Source organism: Toxoplasma gondii, chromosome X (assembly GCF_000006565.2).
Source record: "Toxoplasma gondii ME49 chromosome X, whole genome shotgun sequence".
Taxonomy (NCBI): Eukaryota; Apicomplexa; class Conoidasida; order Eucoccidiorida; family Sarcocystidae; genus Toxoplasma; species Toxoplasma gondii.
The window spans coordinates 6,175,301-6,194,355 of record NC_031478.1 but is presented as its reverse complement, the minus strand read 5'-3'; the positions used below and the strand labels follow the sequence as shown (position 1 = coordinate 6,194,355).

At 52.3% G+C, this 19,055-nt stretch overlaps 2 protein-coding genes across 2 annotated transcripts; both read right to left on the bottom strand.

Moving 5' to 3' along the window:
• Nucleotides 1-39: 39 nt before the first annotated feature.
• TGME49_214260 (alpha-glucan water dikinase 1, putative) lies at nucleotides 40-15,315 on the bottom strand. The gene is made up of 18 exons (XM_018779638.1): nucleotides 14,493-15,315; nucleotides 13,463-13,837; nucleotides 12,730-13,126; nucleotides 12,086-12,387; nucleotides 11,337-11,693; nucleotides 10,593-10,824; nucleotides 8,973-9,671; nucleotides 8,317-8,529; nucleotides 7,337-7,523; nucleotides 6,214-6,403; nucleotides 5,494-5,899; nucleotides 4,859-5,056; nucleotides 4,114-4,460; nucleotides 2,947-3,460; nucleotides 1,951-2,041; nucleotides 1,372-1,507; nucleotides 907-1,066; nucleotides 40-301 (listed from the first exon to the last, which is right to left on the bottom strand). Exons 1-18 carry the CDS (start codon nucleotides 14,729-14,731, stop codon nucleotides 197-199), a joined length of 5,148 nt encoding a protein of 1,715 aa, XP_018635745.1. The 5' UTR covers nucleotides 14,732-15,315; the 3' UTR covers nucleotides 40-196.
• A 1,498-nt stretch (nucleotides 15,316-16,813) lies between these two features.
• TGME49_214250 (hypothetical protein) lies at nucleotides 16,814-18,606 on the bottom strand. Its single transcript, XM_002370717.2, has 2 exons — nucleotides 18,248-18,606; nucleotides 16,814-17,596 (listed from the first exon to the last, which is right to left on the bottom strand). Exons 1-2 carry the CDS (start codon nucleotides 18,328-18,330, stop codon nucleotides 17,437-17,439), a joined length of 243 nt encoding a protein of 80 aa, XP_002370758.1. The 5' UTR covers nucleotides 18,331-18,606; the 3' UTR covers nucleotides 16,814-17,436.
• Between the last annotated feature and the right edge of the window lie 449 nt (nucleotides 18,607-19,055).

The window sequence follows — 19,055 nt, the reverse complement described above, 5'->3', positions numbered from 1 at the left end:
ATATATATATGTATATATGTATATATGTATATATGTATATGTGTATGTAGCTCTCTCTTTGACCGGCCTGAACCGTGATGTGTAGAAGCTGCGGATTGGGGGTTTCCTGAGTTCTTGACTCGCACCGTTTTTCCGTCTCTCCGGAGAAGTGAGTCGCGAGAGCGAGGTCGAGACGCATCAAGACGATCCTGTGTGCTCAGACTTGCGTTCGCGTTTGAACAAGGGCAACTGTTTCTGCCCCGACGACGACTCCTTCGATGTCTTGGGGCACCGCGTATTTATCCTCGACAAGAAACGCGAGCTGCAGACACGCAGCGCGACTTCGCAGGCGACAAGAGAATGAAGAGAGAAGAAACCGACGCCACTGCCCACCTGAGAGCGCGCCATGATGCAGACGGCCCGGGGGACGCATCGAACGTCCACTCGCAAGCAAGTACATCCATGGACGCGAGGGTATCTCACTGGGCGAGTCTGCAGAAAGAGCTCACGTTTTTGAACTGAGGTAACGCACACTGACCTGGTGAATGCCCGTGAGTCTATGCGGCTACCTACTCAGGTATGCGTTTCCCTCTGGACATCTACAGAGCAGAGGCAAGTGCAGAGATGTCGACCGACAGAGAGGAACCGACGCGCGATACACAGGTGTGGAGCACTCACTGGTGAACGAACGCCCTGCATGCATCTAGACAGAGTCAGCTAGAAACAGACGACAGACGTAGAGAGGATGGATCGCCAGAGGAATCTCGCGCGCAGAGACATGGAAACAAGGTAGGCAGAAATGCCGAGAGATTCGCAGACAACGATGTCGATCTAGGAGATGGCAGAGCTGGAGATGCGCGACCGGCAGAGAGACAGAGAGAGAGAGAGAAAACGGCTGCATTGGACCGTTTTCTTTGATAGCTGTACCTCGCCAATGCGCTTGAGAAGACGCATCCGGTAGTCGCGATCTGTGATGATGCGAGCATTCCAGTAAGTGACTCTTTGCACACGGTTCTGGAAAGCAGGCACAGACTCGAAGAGCCCTGCCCCTGCGAAATTCTCCAGATCCTCGCCGTTCGAGTCCGACCTACGCGAGAAGACAGACGCCGAGAAGAAAACACACCCACACATCGCATGCCCCAGAGAGACAAATGGACGGAGAGAGAAGAAGGCAAGTCGAGAAGACTCTCGAAAGACTCAGGACGACAGACAACAAACTCGAGCGAAAGAAGCGAGATACCGCGGGAAGATCGGGAGAACGCGAACGACTGACCGTGAGAGGTTAAACGAAAGCAAGTGCGACTCTCAGCAAGGAGAGAAGACGGCAGAGGGAGAGAAGAAGAAACAGGAGAGAGAACACAAAGAAAAGGAGATGACGAAAGAGAGGCGGACCTGAAGATGAGACATGGGGGGCAGATGAGACATTCGCTTTTGCTAGGAAACGCGACAACCACCGGCTCGCCTCCGCGCTTCATGCGCCACCCGAGAGAGCGTCCTGCGTAGTTGCCCACGATCGCTTCTCCCAGTCCTGAAGAAAGACAGAATCAAGTCTCCGCAAACAACTCACTGCTTTCACACACGCACAAAAAGACAAAGCAACCTGCGATGCTGCCTCTGTACGAAAAAACACAGACGCCACCAAGCCCCCCGACCTGCCTGCAAGCAGCTCTGGGAGAACGCCTTCACGCAAGTAACACTGTGTACTCAAAAAAAAATGTACACACATACGTAAATACACTCAAGCATGCATAAATCTTTGCACGCAAACCCAACTGAAGACATACACACAACTACATATATATATATATATATATATATATACTCATATCCGAATGCAGACAAGACGAGACAGAGACACAGATTCCACGCAAAATCGAGTAAGGACATTTCGAGAGACAGAGAGACGGACGTCAACAGAGATTACAAAGGGGAGACGGATGTGGATGCTTGGACTTCTGAGGTCTTCCGTACCGAGTGCAAGCTCGCCGTACATCTCGTCCTTTTCATCGGAGAATGGATTTCTGGAGTGGAGGACGAAGGCGCAGTGCGCGGGCATCAGTTCCTGATGGACAAAGAGGAAATACATCCTCTCTAGGAATCCGGAATTCGCTCTCAAATGCACCCAATCCCCCTAAATGTATTGATGCTTCAGTCTCAAGACCCACTGCCCTACATAGATCGCAAGCTTTCTCTCCTTCTCTATATAAACGCATATACATATATATATATATATATACATAAGCATATATGACTACATATATATATATATATATATATATATATATGTATATATGTACAGGCGTGTGTGTATGCACGCATGCGCCAAAGAAGTTGATAGAAACAGGACGAAAAATTGGAAGAAAGCAAACTGTGTTTGCGCTTCTTCTCTGCTCGAGCCAATGCGCGTTCGAGAGGGGTATGAGAAAGGTCCTTTTCGAGTTGTTTGTGCATGCGAAAAATTCGACTACGAGACGAGCTGGAGGTCTTCAAGCAATACCGCATGCACTCGCGATAATCGAAGCCTTGTGGCGTTCTTCTCTTTACCCAACGCCTGGTCATTTCTCTAAAGTGGCTCTCGGAAATGTTTTTGTCACTTTTCTCTTCTCTTTTCACTTCCTTCAGTTTCCCCTCCATTCGCCCTCTACACCCATAAATATGCATCCACGCGCAAATAGAGATTTATATGCGTCTACGCGTCTGCATGTCTGGATAGACTGAAGTCTGTAGATCTCTAAATATGTGAAGTTTGTCTTGGTGTACGCCTGTATCGACGTTGCGCGTCACTCCTGTTCTGCGTTCCCTGAGGAAGATGTACACCTAGTCCTCGACGAGTCTCTGTCTCGCTGAGCAGCCTGGCTGCCGAGACTCCATTTGAGGAGAGAAGCGCGTCTTTCCTCTTTTTTGAACATCCCGCAGACAAGGTTGACTCGGCCTTCGTGAAGCTGTTTTCGCCTGTTCGCAGCTTACCTGCACGAGGACGGCCATGTTGAGTTCCGAGTATTTTCTTCCGGCTTTTGTCAAGCTGATCCACGGTCGCAGTCCAAAGAGACTCTCCCAGACCGCCTTGACGGCTTCCGCGCACCGCGTCTCTCCACTTGTCTGCCACAAGTCGAAGAGCGACGGCCGGTCGCCGAGAGTCTTGTCGAGAGTCTCGCCGTCCATCCCCTGTCGCTGCCGCGCCTCTTCGTCTGCGGTTCGCATGCACTCTTGCAGGGCCTCGAGGAGGGCGGGTGGCACAGACAGTTTCGCCAGAATCTCCCGCGTTTTCTCGAAGATCTGGCTGGCTTCGGACGTCCCCGAGCTCGGAGAAAGGTCGAGGAGTGTCTGCCGCAACTCGGACAGAAGCGGCTGATTTGGGCTCGCAGACAGCGTTTTCTGCATGCAGCCGAAAGGCAGCGCGACCGACCGCGGCGTCAGCACCGAGGGATCCAGCGCGTCAGCCAGCTTCTTGATGTTGCTGGACTTGCTGCCTACAAGCTTTCTGACACAGCGAGAGAAGCGCGCGGGGACGCAGGAACGTCAGAGAAAAGGCAGCCGGAGAGACGGTGGAAATCGAAGACAAACGGAGTAACAGCGAAGCGAGAGGACGCCGAAAAACGCATGGCGGTTACGGCAGAGGAACGCAAGGGAAACACGACAAGAAACACTGAAAAAAAGGACAACGAGGGATGAAGCACGACCGGTGAAAAACCAAACCCAAGAAATACAGAAGTGACGCAGCGACCAATGAAAAACGAAGCATGCATTACCAGACAAAAAAAAACCAAACCCAAGAGTTGTGCGCATCAGAGGAGACCTCCACAAAGATTTCAAAATCTAAACTGGGATCTCGACGCAACGCCAAACCTGACATACAGACGCTCGACGCTTCTGTTCTGCGTTTTCTTTTCACCAAAAGGATGGCCTCGAACACCAAACGACGCACAGTCTTGCGGAAACGCTCCAGAAAAACGTTGCTCCCGTAGTCGACTCCGAAATGCGACTTTCTCCACGTGATCTGTCTCAGAACAGCCCCGCTTCGCGTCTCGCAACCTCTCACAGTCGACGGTTTCTCCCCGTCATCTCCTCGTTTCTCCCCCTTTCTTCTCCTTTCTCCCCTTTCTTCTCCTTTCTCTCCGGTCGTCAGTCACTTACTTGTTGAACTTGCTCATGGGGATGCACCACTGCGAGCTGGTTTTCTTGAGCTGCATGACGTCGTCGGGATCCGAGTCCTCCGAGAGGTCGCCAAGCCGTTCCTCGTCCCCGTCGCTGGCCGAGGAGACACTTGCTGTCCGCTTGCGGAGTCTGCGCGCCTCCTCGACGAACGACGCGCCTCTGCCAAGGAGACTCGCTTCACTGAAGAGTTCCTGAGATGTGCGTCGATTGAAGAGTTTGCTTGCGCGCCGAGCCAGCATTGCATTCGGCCGCGTCGCCGGATGCACCTCCAAACCGCTGCCGTCCTTCGCAGACAAAACTTCCACCCACGACTGACTGAAGGACTCCTGCAAGAGAGACGGAAGCGACACAGGGAGAAGGTTTGCGGCCCCACACAGTTTTTTTGGCCGGAGAGACACAAGAGCGAAGAGAGTACCGAGGAAGAGGCGAAAGACAGGAAGGAGGAGAGAGCGAGACGAGGAGGAGAGAGCGAGACGAGGAGGAGAGAGCGAGGACAAAAGGAGCGGGATGTCAGAGACGAAAGTGAGAGCGCAATGTGTGAGGCGAAGGCGTCTCGGACCGAGAACGATTTTAAAGATGAAGACGTCACGCGAATCGTCTATTGACGGTTGCTTTGACAGGGCGGAACTCTGTCTCATGCTTCGGCATCTCGTCTCTCTCAAAGTTTTCTTCTCAGCCATTTTTCGCTTCTCTCTGACGCCTCGCATCGCCTGGTGTTTCTCACGAGCTGGTCGGCGACTTTCGCCTCGAAGCAGACAGCGACGAGGACATGGGCGTTTCGCGCTCTGACGGCGACATGAGAAAGAATGTCCGGCGAGACCGCGGCCGACCTGACCAGGACAGCTTGAACTCCGATAGGAATCTCCTCTTCTCCACTCACTGCTCCGCAGAGCAGCACCGTTGGAGTCTCGAAGACCTTGTCCTGCAGTGGCGAAGATACGAGGCATGGAGGCAGGAAAGGAGCGAATCCCAGTGGCACAAGGAGGAAATTTACTGACGTGAGTAGCAAGAAAGAGAGCACAGAGAAGGGGGAAGGCGAGCACAGAAAAGAGGAAGAAGCAGGAGGAACTGGCACGGCAAGGAAGAAGACCGAGGGGAGACAAGACAGAGGAGAGGAACGCGAGACGACTGACGAAGAGCGGCAGAAGGAACGAGAAAGCAAGCCACCTCAAACGCGTGCATGCGACTGAAAGACGGCAGCAAGAAAGTACCATGAAAGGCAGACCAGCACCCAACCGTAAGAGAAGAAACAGAGCCGGTGAGAGTCGAGACCGTCTCGATAAGTTCGCCTCTCCCCACACCGCTGAAACGCTTCTTGTGTTCTCTCTCGACTCAGCGGCCGGCCAACTCGGGACTTACCTGAATGTTCTTTAAGTGATCGATGGAGACGAGCTCGCCCTGCACTCGCTCGACGATGGAGATGAGCTGCCAGGGGGGAAGCATCGCGGCGTTTCGCAGAAGAGGCTCCAGCCGTTTGACGAGGAGGGAGAGAGCGAAGAGAGCGCTGCCGCGCAAGACTTCGTCGACGAAGACGTCCAGAACCTTCTTCTCAGTCCCTACCTGATTCCCCAGATACACTGCTTTTCTCCCCAGTTCCTCCTGGACGCTGTCGACGGTGCCGCCGACAAAGCGCACGACTCTGTCTGTCAGCGCCTTCATCAACAGCGCCGCCTCGCGGGCGTCGAAGACGCAAGAACAGGAAATCGCTCCTTCGCTGCATGCAGCCAGCGCATCCCCCAGATGCGCCCAGTCGGCGTACATCGACCTGGAAAAGAAAGGCGAGGATGCCGAACAACGAACCAGACGCGGCTGGAACTGGTCAAAGGCTCTGAGGAAAGGGGGCGCTGTCGAGTTGACCGCCGAGAAGGCTTGAGGCGCAGAGAGGAGGAAAAGGCAGGCAGAAAAAAAACGAAAAAGAGAGGGGAACGAGAGAAGACCAGAGAGGAAGGCAAGAGAAACGAAGAGAGAGAGAGACGGAGGGGCGAAAGCGAGACAGCACTTGTGAAACGAAGCAGAAGTCTCGAGTTGTCTTCCTTCCTTCCTCGCTTCTCTTGCCTCTCCATGTCTTTCCCCGCTTACCGCAGTTCCAGGTTGACAGGCTGGTGGGCGCTGAGAGTGAGAAGCAGTTCTCTCAGGGCAACTACCAGTTGCTTGAGAGAAAACTTGGCGGCGTTTCCTTGAATGAGGACGCCTTGTTGTTGCTCCAAGGCGTAGTCGAGGAAAAGCAGTTCGCGCGTCATCGCCGCCAGGTTCCCGTCTTCTCCCAGACCTACAAAAGGCGCATTCAAAAGTAAAAGCGAGAATGGCGGTGCGCGGAAGGAAAAGTCGAAAGCGAGAGGCTTTTGGACATGCAGAACGGCAAGCGCCGCTCGACCAGTCTCCACCAAGGAAGGCGAAAAAGTGGAAGCCGTTGCATGTGCAGAGGGGCGAAAGTGAAACACGAGTCCGCATGCACTGCGGCCGCCGAGGTTCACGAGAAACGCATGTTCATTGCGAATCACTCAATCGTACCCTGGCGAGGGGAGACAAAAGAGACAGAGGAAAAAGTCAACAAGAAAGCGATAGGGTCTCCACAAGACTGTCTCTGACTCTGTAGAGTACATACAACATAAAACATTAACTAGAGATACACACGAATCGATAGAAACTCACCTACGTCTGCCTATGTACGTAATAAATACTGTTACAAACAAGCTCACCCGCACCTATACAGATATATACATAATATATATATATATATATATATGGCGAGCGTAAGCACTGCGCATTGTTGCACAAAAACGCATCTACATGTCTATCTGTCTGCATGCTTACGCACATACTGGAAGATGCATCGGTAGAGACATGCTGTTACAAGCACACCTATATGTCTGTCTGTACAGATATATATATATATATATATGTATATATATATGTATATATATGTATATATATATGTATATATATATATATATATGTATATATATATATGTATATATATGTATATATATGTATATATATGTATGTGCCTGTGTATGTCTTCAGACGCAGTGGGTGGCAAAGATAGACACTGTATCAAGCTGTTTGAGTCTGAGGCTTTCGCGGATTTTCGAGGCATGTGTGCGTGCTCAGAGCGGCTCCTCATGCAAGTCACTGGACTTCTTGGCGGCGCCTGGTTGGATTGACAGGACAGGCAGGTCCCGTCTTGCACCTCGTGTCTTACCGCCATCTTGGTTGAGCGTGAAGACGATTTTCTTTCTGGCCTCCGAGAGCGTCTGGAAACGTCTCATGGCGTCCTCCGCATTCATCGGTTTCTGCTGCAGGCGCTGGGTCCCCAGCTCCTGGACCAGCTGCTCGATGAGACCAACTGCGTCGTGAGGCAAGTACTGCCGGGCGTAGTCGAACGCCTTCTGAAAAAGGAGGAAAAAAGGGAGACGACAGAGCACATGGAAGGAGAAACACATACGCAATGGGAAGAACGAACGAAGAGAAGCGCCAGGAAGGAGTGGAAATCCGTGGATGAACGAGAGAGAAAAACAGGAAAAGCGGGGAGAAGCAGGACATCAAACAGAAGAACGAAGGAGATGGAAAAAGGAGACGGAATTCCTCTACAAATCAATTGTAGAGCGGCAGGGACACAGACGGGAGAGAGGTCCTTCCATGCATTCCAAAAAAGCTGCGCCTCTCAGTCCCTCACCTTGGATTCGAAATACATGCACAGGCGCGTTTACTGTTCGTGAATGCATGTACGTCTAACTGTGACTTCGAACTGTCCCCTTCGTGCGTAGCGAACCGTCGGGTAGTCTTAAGCAGGCTTCCTCTCTTTACAGAGAGAGATAGAGACAGAGAGAGATAGAGATGGATACTGATAAAGACATTGCTAAGCAAGGATCTATAGACAGACTGCTGTAGGGAAAGCGAGTCGCAGAAGCAGGTAAAAACGGACAGAGAGGAAAAAATAAGTAGAGAGATACACGTAGACGCATGTATGATGACACATAGACCTGAAGAGAAAGAGGGATTTAGAGAAAGACACAGGCGAAGACAGAGCTATAGAGACAAAGCGGTCGACGAGAGGTTTCAAGCGCAGGATGGTTTTCGCAGTCTCGGATTGCTGGCATGAGCGGAAATCTCTCAACAAAGCGTGTATGCATGCAGAGGTTCCTGCGGGATCCAGCTTCCCGATTTCGACTGCCTCTTCACCTTGATGTCGAGGGCGTCGTGGACGTCTTTGAGGATAGAAAGGTAGGAGCGGAAGTCGTTCACTAAATCTCCAATGTTGGTGTGCACCATGTACGGTTCGCAAGTGATTTTTCTTTCGTAGCTCGCCAGGCGCTCTCGAGATATGTTGTGCTCCCCCAGGATGCGCCAGTACGTCTTCAGGTCCCCGTTGCTCTCCAGAAAGCCGATGACGGCCTGCGAAATGTGCGACGAAAAACGAAAAAAAAAGCTCAAAGCATCTCACCCAGAAGCGAAAACCGACACTCCACAAAGATGCAGAAGCACTACAGGGAAACATACACGCAGCTGTAAATCCATACAGATAGTTCAAGCTCGAAAACACTATACAATTTCACGTAATGTTCTATGCACGCACCAAGCAGAGAATAGACAATATATATATCTGTATCTATCTACCTATATATATCTATATATATATATATATAAACAGATGTATATGCAGGTCCTGTATTCGCCCTTGGAATATTTTCCGAGAAAGCTAGAAGCGTACCCTGCCGCAGCTATGGAAGTCCTCCTCCCCAGTGTTTGGACATATTCACTCGATCCTCCCGTTTTCTCACTCTCTTCGCGTCGCGACGCACCTTCGCTGTGCGTTTTCTCTCTCAGTATTTCCTTACCTCGCATATGCCGACGTCGTCTGGGGTGGTATTGTTGTGCAGCTTCTGATGCCACTGTTCGTAGAAGTTCCCCGTACTTTCAGGGATCTTGTGTTTGTGCATGATGTCGAGAATCCGGTCTCGGATCGCCTGCCCCTGCGCGCCGCCGCGTCCCATCGTGCTCAGACAATCCCGAATCAACGGCCTGTACTCGGTGTACTTCCGCCAGGCGCGCGCAGTGGCGAAGGTAAGCTGTTCGCTCGCAGAGGCGAGTTCTCTCGGTTTTGTGTTGTAGTTTCTTTGCCAGTCCAGGAGTCCGAGAAAGGCGAATCTCCCCCAGACGTAGAACCATGCCCAGAAGTCCCGCTCCTCCTCGACGACGGCGGCGCCGAGAGAAAGAAAGTCCTCGAGACGGGGAGAGAACTCGGGCAGTGGTGGAGGCGAGAAGGTCATCGGGAGCAGCAGCTCAGGCGAATGGAAGTGACAATCCGTCCAGTCGCGCGCCAGGTCAGCGAGCAGCGCCTCCCGCCGTTGGAAGCTCGCGTTCCCCTGCACAGACGCCCCGTGTTTGCTGGCGAAGCCGTCGAGGAAGGAATGCATCAAGTTGTAGCGATGCATCAACGTCATGTGTTGCCACTCCACTTCGGCCTCCACGATCTTCTCGACCATCTCCGCATTCAGTCCCTTGTACACGGATGCCCCGAACTCGACCAAACGGATCTGCCCCAGGCACAGAGAGAGGAAGAGAGAGAACGAGAGATGCGAACCGAGAGAGCGAGATGAGGGACGAGGAGGGAACAAAAGAAGTGAGCGAAAGAGACAGAGAGAGGTGACAAGAAGAGTAGCGACAGCAGAAGAGAGAGACAGAGAAGAAAAGAGAGAGAAGAAAAGAGAGAGAAGAAAAGAGAGAGAAGAAAAGAGAGAGACGGAAGAGAAGAAGAGTGACAGAGAGACGAAAAAAAGATGTAAAGGGGAAATGAGGAAAAGTATCTCTTGGGGAGAGAGTGATGTCACGGAGATCTTCTGCCTCAACTGCGCTTCGTTCTACTCGCGTTCGATTCTCGTAGCTCTTCTCTTATGTTTCGTTTCTGTTGTTTGACTCTTCTTCTGCCTATGATCTCTTCTCCCTCGCCTTTTCTCGGTGTCTTCCACCTCGACCCTCTTCGGTAGCTCCTGTCTGGTGCTTCCGGTCCCCTCTCCCCAATCGGTTCCGTTCTGTTGCGGCTTTCTTGCGCGCACACACCGTCGATTCCCATTCCTCAACTCTGATTCGTCTGGACCAGTGGTGTCTCTCTTGCGAGTCATGCTATTTCCAACTTCCATTTGCGGACTCTGGTTGCCAAGCCAAGTTCTATTTTCACGACCAACTGAAACGCCACCCTTTGTATACAAGCTGTGAAGCAGTCACGATTTGCTCTTGGGTGTCCCGTCTAAATGTCGCGCCTTCCCGGTCGGCCTCTCGCATTGCCGCCGCCTCTTCTTTCTCCTCATACAGCCCTCGATGCCCCTCTGCACTCTTCAGAAGCTCCCCCCTTTCACAGCAGTTCCTCTTTCTCTCGAACTCTTTCTCCCTCTTCTCTGCGGCTTGCCCGCCTGTCTCTGCGTCTCTCGGCTTCTCCGTTCCCCCCATCCGTTTCGCACCTGAATGTCTCTGCCGTCGTTGCTCCGGAACCAGCGATGTCCATTCACCTCCTTGAGGCAGCACGCAATTCCGTCGAACAGAGTGTCGACTCCAGGGTCTTCTTCGTTGATGCGAGGACATTTGTGCGCAGGCACTCGAATGGTGAGTTGCTGCAGCAGTTGAAGGCCTGCGTTCCCCGCCGCCAGGCCTGCACGCTGCGCCTTCGCCTCTTCGAACGGCGTCTGGACAGCTCTGAAAACGGCGAAAACAGGGTGGCCACAGAGAAGCCAAGGCGCGGTATCCAGGCGCGGCTCTCGACACACAAACGAAACGACGACAGGACGCTCTGCACACTGCCTCATTTCGACTGATGGTGTCTCTTTCAATCGCCTGCGCACGGTGCAGGTGGAGAACAAGAGACAGGAAAACTCACCCAATACGCAGGCGCTCGACAAATCGAAAATCCATAAACACACACCGTCCCCCAGAAGCGGCTAGACGTATATCGACCAGGAGGCAGGTCCTTCTAAAACGAATACAAAACATACACACATATATATATATATATATATATATATGCGAATGCAAATGGATATACATGTGTGTGTGTATTGATTTGTCCAGAGAGAGAGAGAAGAGGGAGAAGCTGGTATGTGAAGGAAGGAGAGATCGACAGACAGGAAGAAAGAGAGGAGAAGTGGAGCGCGAAATGTGTGGGCTTCTTGGTCACTGTAGCGGCCGTTTCCAGTGCATGCGGGGGTTACCTGACAGGGTCTACAAGAACTGTTCCTGGCGGGCGCATCTCTGGCGGCGGACAAATCCACTGCGAAGGAGCTCCGCGAAACGCCATCCGTTTCCGGATTTCTTCTTCTCTCTTTTTCTCCAACTCCTCCTGACTCAGGCCTTCCTTCTTCCACGTCTCCCACCTGCTCTCCGTCTGCGTCTGCGCCGTCCCCATGATGTCCAGCAGCCCCCAGTGCAGCACACAGGGCACTCGCGTGCAGACTGTGAAGTGTACGTACACCTCAGTTATCGCGTCGTTCGGGTAGACATACGCATCCAGAAAGCCGACGCCCTCAGGCAGAGTCACGCAGCGGTACGACAGCGTCCCTCGCTGCTCTCTGAAGACACAGAGACCATCTTCTCGAAAGGTCCATGCGCAACACCATAGCGAGACACGCACGCAAACATGCAAGCTGAACTGGAACACAAGGGCCGCGACTGAGAAGAACAGAAAAGTCCGAAAACGCATGGTCACGTCATCGCAGGCGAGCACGGAAAGCAGCGAAACGAAGGAATGGCGAACAAGCCCTACAACACAGAAGAGCGAAACAGCACAAGGAGACCAAAGGACCGTCAACGCTGAAACACAGAGTTCAAAAAACGCCTCACGCAAATCATTCAAATGTATCCGCGTATACCTATGTATATGTATGTATGAATATGCTTGTATAGACACATATGCGGAACGAACTACCAGAACGAGATCACGCGATCTGACAAGATGTCGCACCGTTCAGGTTTTCCTTCCTCGAAGAGTTTGACGGCTTCGTGGAATGTATCTGCCATCTGCTTCGCAAGTCGCTCCTGCCTTTCCTGTTCGGCCTTCCTTCGTTTCTCTTCTTCAGCTCTTAGAACTGTCCAATATTTGTGAGTCGGCAAAGAGACGAAAAAGTTCCCAGACCCAGGGGCCCGGAACCAGCGATCGGCTTTCACTTCTCGGACGAGAAAAACGATTCCCTTTGGCACCGCCTGTCCGGCAATCACCACGGCTACGCGCTGTAAAGACACCTGAGAGCCTGGGATCGAGAGAAACTGAAGAAGGCGCAGACAGAGGACCAGATAGCAAGCACTTCCGTGGAGATCGGGATGCCGAGACAGTCAACAGCGCCAAAAAAGGAGCACAAGACCTCCGCTGCACCCCTCCGTTTCTGTAGGATCTAAAAACGAAACACACCCCTACACCCACAGAACCATTCGACCGAGTATATATACATACATATAAACTCATGTATATAAGCATATATGTATATATATATACGTACATACACATATGTATATATATATATATAGGAGTTGTATCAACGGTGGGGAGTGAACAGTGTCTAGAGAGTTGAGATTGATGAGCGCTGAATGTAGAAACGCTTTGAGGAGTACCTCGAATTGAGTCCAGTACGCTTTGTCGTCTTGGGGATAGCTGGCGAATCCTCCAAAGGTGCATGCAATTCTCTGCGCGTCGAGCTTCTCCTTTTCTCTGCGAGCTTTCTCGCGCTCCGGATCTACGCCGTCCCGAGCGGCGGGAGGGGCGGGCGCGCCGGCGTCCCCGTACGGAACGTTGCTCGACTCCTCTTGACAGCCGACGCCCGGCTGCCCTAAGAGACTGTTGGGAGAAGGCGCTTGCCAAGAGTCATGCGGACTGCATGCACCGCTCCAATAGAGCGTGAGTGCTGCAGGCGAGTCCGAGAAAATCTCGAGAGCCGCCGCCATCGCGTTGTGGTACGTCAGGGCCACCAGCTGTATGTCCACCCCGGATCCTAGTGGCACCTTCCAGTATCTGATAGAGGAAGCCATAGAGACACACTTTCCATGCATGCGCATCGATCTGCGTAGTGAAGAGGGATGCTGCGCCGGCATGAATGAGAAACAAGCCCCCTAGACCCACACTGCCCTCAAAAAGTCGAAACGACGGCTGGATGTCACTATCCTACTGGTCATGTCTCCTTGGAAGCTGTAGTCATTGGCAAAGTTCGTTTAGTTCCCATGGATGCACATACGGGACAAATCATGAGCACTTTTTTACACACATAAAAGTGTACACGTGTTTGCATTTAGGTTCAGCTCTTTAGAAAGAGGCATGACTGTGTATCTGTCGGGATGAGAGCAGACTTACTGGATGTCTTCTGGGAGCAAGGGCCTGGAGGCATCTTTCTCGTGTACGGCGTCAGTTTTCACGGCGATGATAGTGTCGAGGAAGGCCGTCTGCTGCTCGTTCTCCTGAAGAAGTTGGTGCACAGGCAACACGAGGTTGCCGCCGCCTTGTTGCCGGATCCACTCGTGAAATTGCGTGCGAAACAGAAAGCTGATGAAGGCAGGCGCCTGGGCCTCTGGGAAGGAGAGTGTGACCACTGGCGGCGGCGACGAACTCGGGGACGGGAAGGCGGTTTCGGCTGCTCCCCAGGGGAACGTCGTTTCAGATGTAGAGTGAAGCGACTTCTGCAGTTCTTCTGACAAGCCTTTCCACTCGTGACCGTGGTTGCCCACGCCCCTGAAACAACCGACGCATCCGCATGCACCTCGCCAGGGCATCGACCCACAAAGCAGCTGCTCATTCCTCCAGGTGCGTGAAATGCACAAGACAGGCACAGCAGAACTTGGATCCGGCAAACAAAGAGCTTCAAGATCCAAACAAGGAGTCCAAGTCTCAGATTCTAAACTCTCCAGAAAAGGACAGTTTATACAACCCTATGGACACTATTTTACATTGTTTAACGACGAGTCTAGCTCCAGCGAACAAATCGGGTCTACGAGCCACTCGGACCCGTACTGACATGCGCACAGTGATTCACCAGCTGTACATACACCGCGTATCACGCATACAATCGGATGAAGTCTTCACAGCAGCATGTGTTAACGTAGGAGAGAAACGCAACGCCCCTCTCACGACAAGGGCGCGCCTCTCGTGTGGCGAAGGAAACCAGAATCAATCACACTGCCAACGAGCTACGCCCCCCTCCCCCCCAGTTTCACCACACACCCAAGCTTATAGCAGAACTCAAAAAAAGCTCACCACTATACGCATCGTGTGTATGGTTACTACCTGATACATACAGACACAGAAATGCATATATATACGTATGCATAGATAGAGAGATACACAGATATGCATATCGATCTAGATATATGAACATATATCGGCCTACCAGTGCATGAACAGTTGCTTTTGTTCGTGTTGGGCGAAGACGGGCCCTTGAAAGGCGAAGATGATTTCCACAGTTTTCTGGTTGTTGGCATTTTGAGGCATTTTCCGGAGAATGCACTTCAGTTGGCGGTTGCCTTCCAAGGAGAACGTGACTGCAGTCTCCTCGGCTTGTGCGCGAAGAGGCGCGAAGGCTTGCCTGACGTCGGGAGCCTCTGCGTCCGTGTGGCCTTTCTGTGCCATATTGACCTGTGGAAAATGAGAAATCAGTGAGGGGGAATTCTCGCCTCTCCGTTGACACCTATGAGCAGTGCGTCTGGGCCTTGGGCGTGCTCGCGCGTGGCATAGGTGCTCAGCTGGACGAAAAATTGCAGCCTTGAAGCGAAACCCGGGACTTTTTCCCCGCCGTTTCCTGTCACAGAAATATGCACTGCGGAGGGAAGGGTAGAAAGAAGTCGAAGCTCTTGTTCGAGGATTTCAACCGTGCACACCTCTTCGGACCTCAGACCGCGAGCTCGTGTGCTGAGCCTGCGAAACAGCCGTGCAAGCAAACCGCTTCAGTGCACCGTTGACTGCTGAGACACCTGCGAAAGAACTTGCAGCTAGACAGCAGAGTTCGTGAATGACAACTCGTTTACCTCACCAGTTCGCTGCGAAAACGACTAGCCGGGCGTCGAGGGTGGTGTCGCTGGACAGCAGGCGAGTGCCACAATCCGAGAAAAAGCGACTAGAAAAGGGGCAGGAAAAAACTGGAGAAACGGACCGAGCGCCACAGCTCTGACACCAAACTCGGCCATTTCTAGATGGACCTGAAACTCAAATGGAACGGCTCTGCTGAGATATACATACGGGGTTTGTGTACAGTCCACTGGCGGGCGTGGCAAAGCTGTCTTAAGCCCGCGAGGCTGACGCAGGTCCGTGTAACGCGGTGCTGAACGGAAGATTCAACTTGCATGCCTTTCCGACGTTGAGTCACACGGTAAGGCTCCACAAGCGTAGCTGTGGCCACTCCCTTGCTCTGATTCACACAAAGCCGCTTCGCTGACATTGGGTCTAACGTCGTTTTTCGCGCTCGGTTTCCGGCGCGGAAATATGCGCAAGAGGTGCTGACAGCGGCGTTCAGCCAGCTCCCCCGAGAGCCTGGAAGCCCCGTCCGTCGTGTTAAGTCGGCAACGCCTGCTCCTACCTCGCGAGGGAAAGTGAAGCCGTCAAAACAAAAAACAGAGAGAGTCAGAAGGTTGGCATACGGCCCTGACAAAGGAACAGGCGCCGAAAAGCTCCCGGATCTCGAAGGTTCATAGTGCAGCAGCCCAATGAGCAGCTGCAAGGTGCGAATTCAACGATTCAGTGACACATAAATTGAAATTTGTTTATGTACGACGCGATTAGGAAGCGTGGCGTGCATCCCTATTCTCAGCTGGCGTTGCGGAGATGCCCTACACATCCAGAATTCAGGTTATCATGCACAAGAACGACTCATCAACACGGGGGCGTTCCGTGGTGCCCTCGAGGTATGCTGCCGTGGCGTTTCGTGCACCTCAATGATGAAGGTGTCATTGCCTCTTTCATGGCACAGACGTCGAACGGCCCAGTGGGGAATTCTTCAGTGTCCCACGAGAGGAGGTCGTGGCTTTAGAAGATCGACGTAATTGTAGCTATGAATACAACCAATCAAACAGTACATATCGTGAAGAAACTGTATTCTCATGGAACCGACCTCGGGTGTCTTCGAACAGACGTTTCAGATAATCCACACTCTTCCACCTCTGCAGACTGAAAAATGGTCAAGCACGATAATCCGCTACCTCCGTAGCTGTTCCGTGCTCCAACCACGTGGCCAAGCCTGCCAGCAGTGAAGAAATGAGACTACCAGAATGATCTCACAAGCTTGTTGGGCGTGCAGCCGTCCTGAGCTCCCCCGTTCCGCTCACAGTAACGTCTGCGTGGAACAACCACCCCAAGTGACCTCAGGATATTTGTATAGCGTGTATACACAGGTTAGTTTTTCAAATATACATTGGATACCACTATACTCAGTGCACTCAAGATGGTCATGGCAAGCACAGTAAGACAGTACTATTTTGTGGACCGCTACATATCTGCCACAAAAACGGGGTTGTAGAGTCGCAGCAGACCCATGGCTTCAGCTGGTGGGTGGCGTCTGGAATACAGTGCGACTGTTTCCGCTGAAGCTAAACGAAATTTCTCAATCTGTGAAAGACTGGTGCGTCTGTGTTCTCTTAAGGACTTCTGATAACAGACTCTGGCTTCATGCAGACGCGTTAAATGTCCCCACAAACTAAGTGGAGGAAAACGTTTCTGCGTCTCAAGTGTCGGAATGTGGTGAAGGCGCCGGTGCACCCTCACCGAAGGGGAAAGAGACAGGCAGGACTTATCACGCATGAACGTAGAGGTCCTTTGCTTCCTGGTTAGAGGAGTGAATCAGCTTTGAGCCTTGATTACGGAACAGAGAAGCGAAGCGCAACAGGAATTTAGATCATGCAAGCGCACATCCACGCGAGATGTGTAGGCCATCTCGGTGATGGAACCCGGAGCTGTTCCACAGAATGTAATGTGTGCACAGATCTGTGCGTCTCGCGAGCTCCGAAAAAGCACGTGTATACGAGAAACCCAAAGATACATCAGCAACCCACCGTCAGTAGGCTGAGGTGTTTGCGGGGGTAGGACTTCCAGGGCAGTTGGCGAGACCAAGCCCCCGAGAAGTTTCTATCCTGACTCCCATACCTCACTGGTTTCTGTATCCGGCGTTTAGCGTCCACCGGGGTTATACCCTGCAGGTGTCCAGAAGAGGGCCAGCGGCGCGCCGGACAAATCAAATGCGCGTTCCGCTATCGGTCGGCGAGACAGCCACAGTACCTCTCGGAACTGCGAGTTTGGCGACCGTGTTGTTGAGCCGTACTTCCCAATGAAATGCTCTCGGTCACTGTCTATTTCTTAGCGTCGGCAGGATCCGGTCCGTGAGTGCCAATGTTCGGTTTTTGCCAAATGCCGAAAGTCAGCGCCTGACGATACTCAACTGGCATGGCGGGGAACACCATCCACATCGCGAAGATGCCCCAAGGCACGGACCAGGGAATCACGCGCGACCTGCGAAAACAACAGAGCAACGGAACCAACACAGACCCCCATTTGCAGCGCGAAACCGTCAACGAGAAAATTGCAACAGAAACCACAAGAAATCCTTGCACCCGGCACACTCACATAGTGTACACGCATGCGACGTAAATTGTGAGGTGGTATACGCATCATAGCGTCTGATAGGCAAATGCTGTCACGTCTTCTACCACGTCCGATTTACTAGATCGGGCAGTCCACAACTGCTTCTACTTCACTCAATTGATCCTCAACGTTTCTGCCTTCTGCACAGGATCCGCCCCCTCCTATCACTCGCTACTCAGACTCAAGGTATCACGACTTCAATCAATCTCGTAGACGGGGCATGCCGGAACACACCTTTGGAGGGGGGCATGTCGCCAAAGAACCGCAGTAGCATCCTTTTTTCCGGAATCGCAAACGGTAAGGTGGGCAGAAAGGGTGCATTTATGGCATCTTTACTGTTACTTCCGCACTGGACGAAATCGTGTGAGCAAAATTTTGCTTGCACTCTCAGTCGTCATGCCAGCATGCAGGCGCCAGTGGCGGTGAAGAGCGGCAAGTGGGTACCTGCGCGGGCCCCAATCAAGACGTTTCGAGAACTGAATTTACCTGATAGGAAATGAAACTATGGTTGCGACTTACCAGATCTGGTACCACGCATAATGTCTGCGTTGTGTGTATTGAGCCGTGCTGGCCCAGAGCTTCGCGTAGACCGCGCGGGACATTCTGGCTCCGGCAGAGGAAGAAATTGCCTGAGATTCTGGAGCTGTGCTCCTGGGAGAAATTACCTTGAGAATAACCGCCTGTTCGGCAGAAAAAAACTCGGTGGCCGAGGCCAGAACGGGCCAGAACGGCCAGGACACTTTCGCCGCAGGGCGCAGACGGAACGAGGGAACGGTGCACGCGACGGAATACGCTACTTGCAGGCCCAGAATAGATAAAAACGGGATGCCATCAGGACATGGGATGCCCGCAGGAAAAGCAGTTCAATCAAGGAAAGTGACTGAGGAACGGAAACGACGCGTCCGCGTCTGGCCGCAGTATGCAGCTTAGAAAATAGCGGCCCCGTCTATAAACCGAAGCATGCAAACCCGGCCTCCCCTCTCTGCTAGACCGCTGACGTGACTGGCATGGAAAAGAGACACTGCGGCTGATTGGACAAAATCAGTATTCGATCTTTAGTACAACAACCATCTACCCTCTGTTTTCTCAAGGGACCTTTCACGGATACCTCAACTGTTTAAGAGGGTGAATTTACTACATGGTTGAGGTACTAAACACGTCGCAGCAGACTGAAGAAATGTACGACCGTCGAAGCCTCCTTTGTGGCAAGGCGTGAGGTAGGACGGGGCCATGCAGTATCGACAAAATGACTGGTGGAAAACGCGTTTTTGTGAGACTCCAGTGTCTGAGAGAAAGGAAGTTAGTAGTTGTATATGGACTCCGGATG

What these genes read in the sequence shown, in the direction of transcription:
- TGME49_214260 (XM_018779638.1), bottom strand. Translation starts at nt 14,731, where the DNA reads ATGGCACAGAAAGGCCACACGGACGCAGAGGCTCCCGACGTCAGGCAA. An exon ending in GAGGAAGGAAAACCTGAACG is followed by an intron (nt 11,694 to 12,085) that starts GTGCGACATCTT and finishes CTGTGTCTTCAG; the next exon opens with AGAGCAGCGAGGGACGCTGT. An exon ending in CGAAAGTCGCCGACCAGCTC is followed by an intron (nt 4,461 to 4,858) that starts GTGAGAAACACC and finishes TCTCTCTTGCAG; the next exon opens with GAGTCCTTCAGTCAGTCGTG.
- TGME49_214250 (XM_002370717.2), bottom strand. Translation starts at nt 18,330, where the DNA reads ATGTCCCGCGCGGTCTACGCGAAGCTCTGGGCCAGCACGGCTCAATAC. An exon ending in TATGCGTGGTACCAGATCTG is followed by an intron (nt 17,597 to 18,247) that starts GTAAGTCGCAAC and finishes TTGTTTTCGCAG; the next exon opens with GTCGCGCGTGATTCCCTGGT.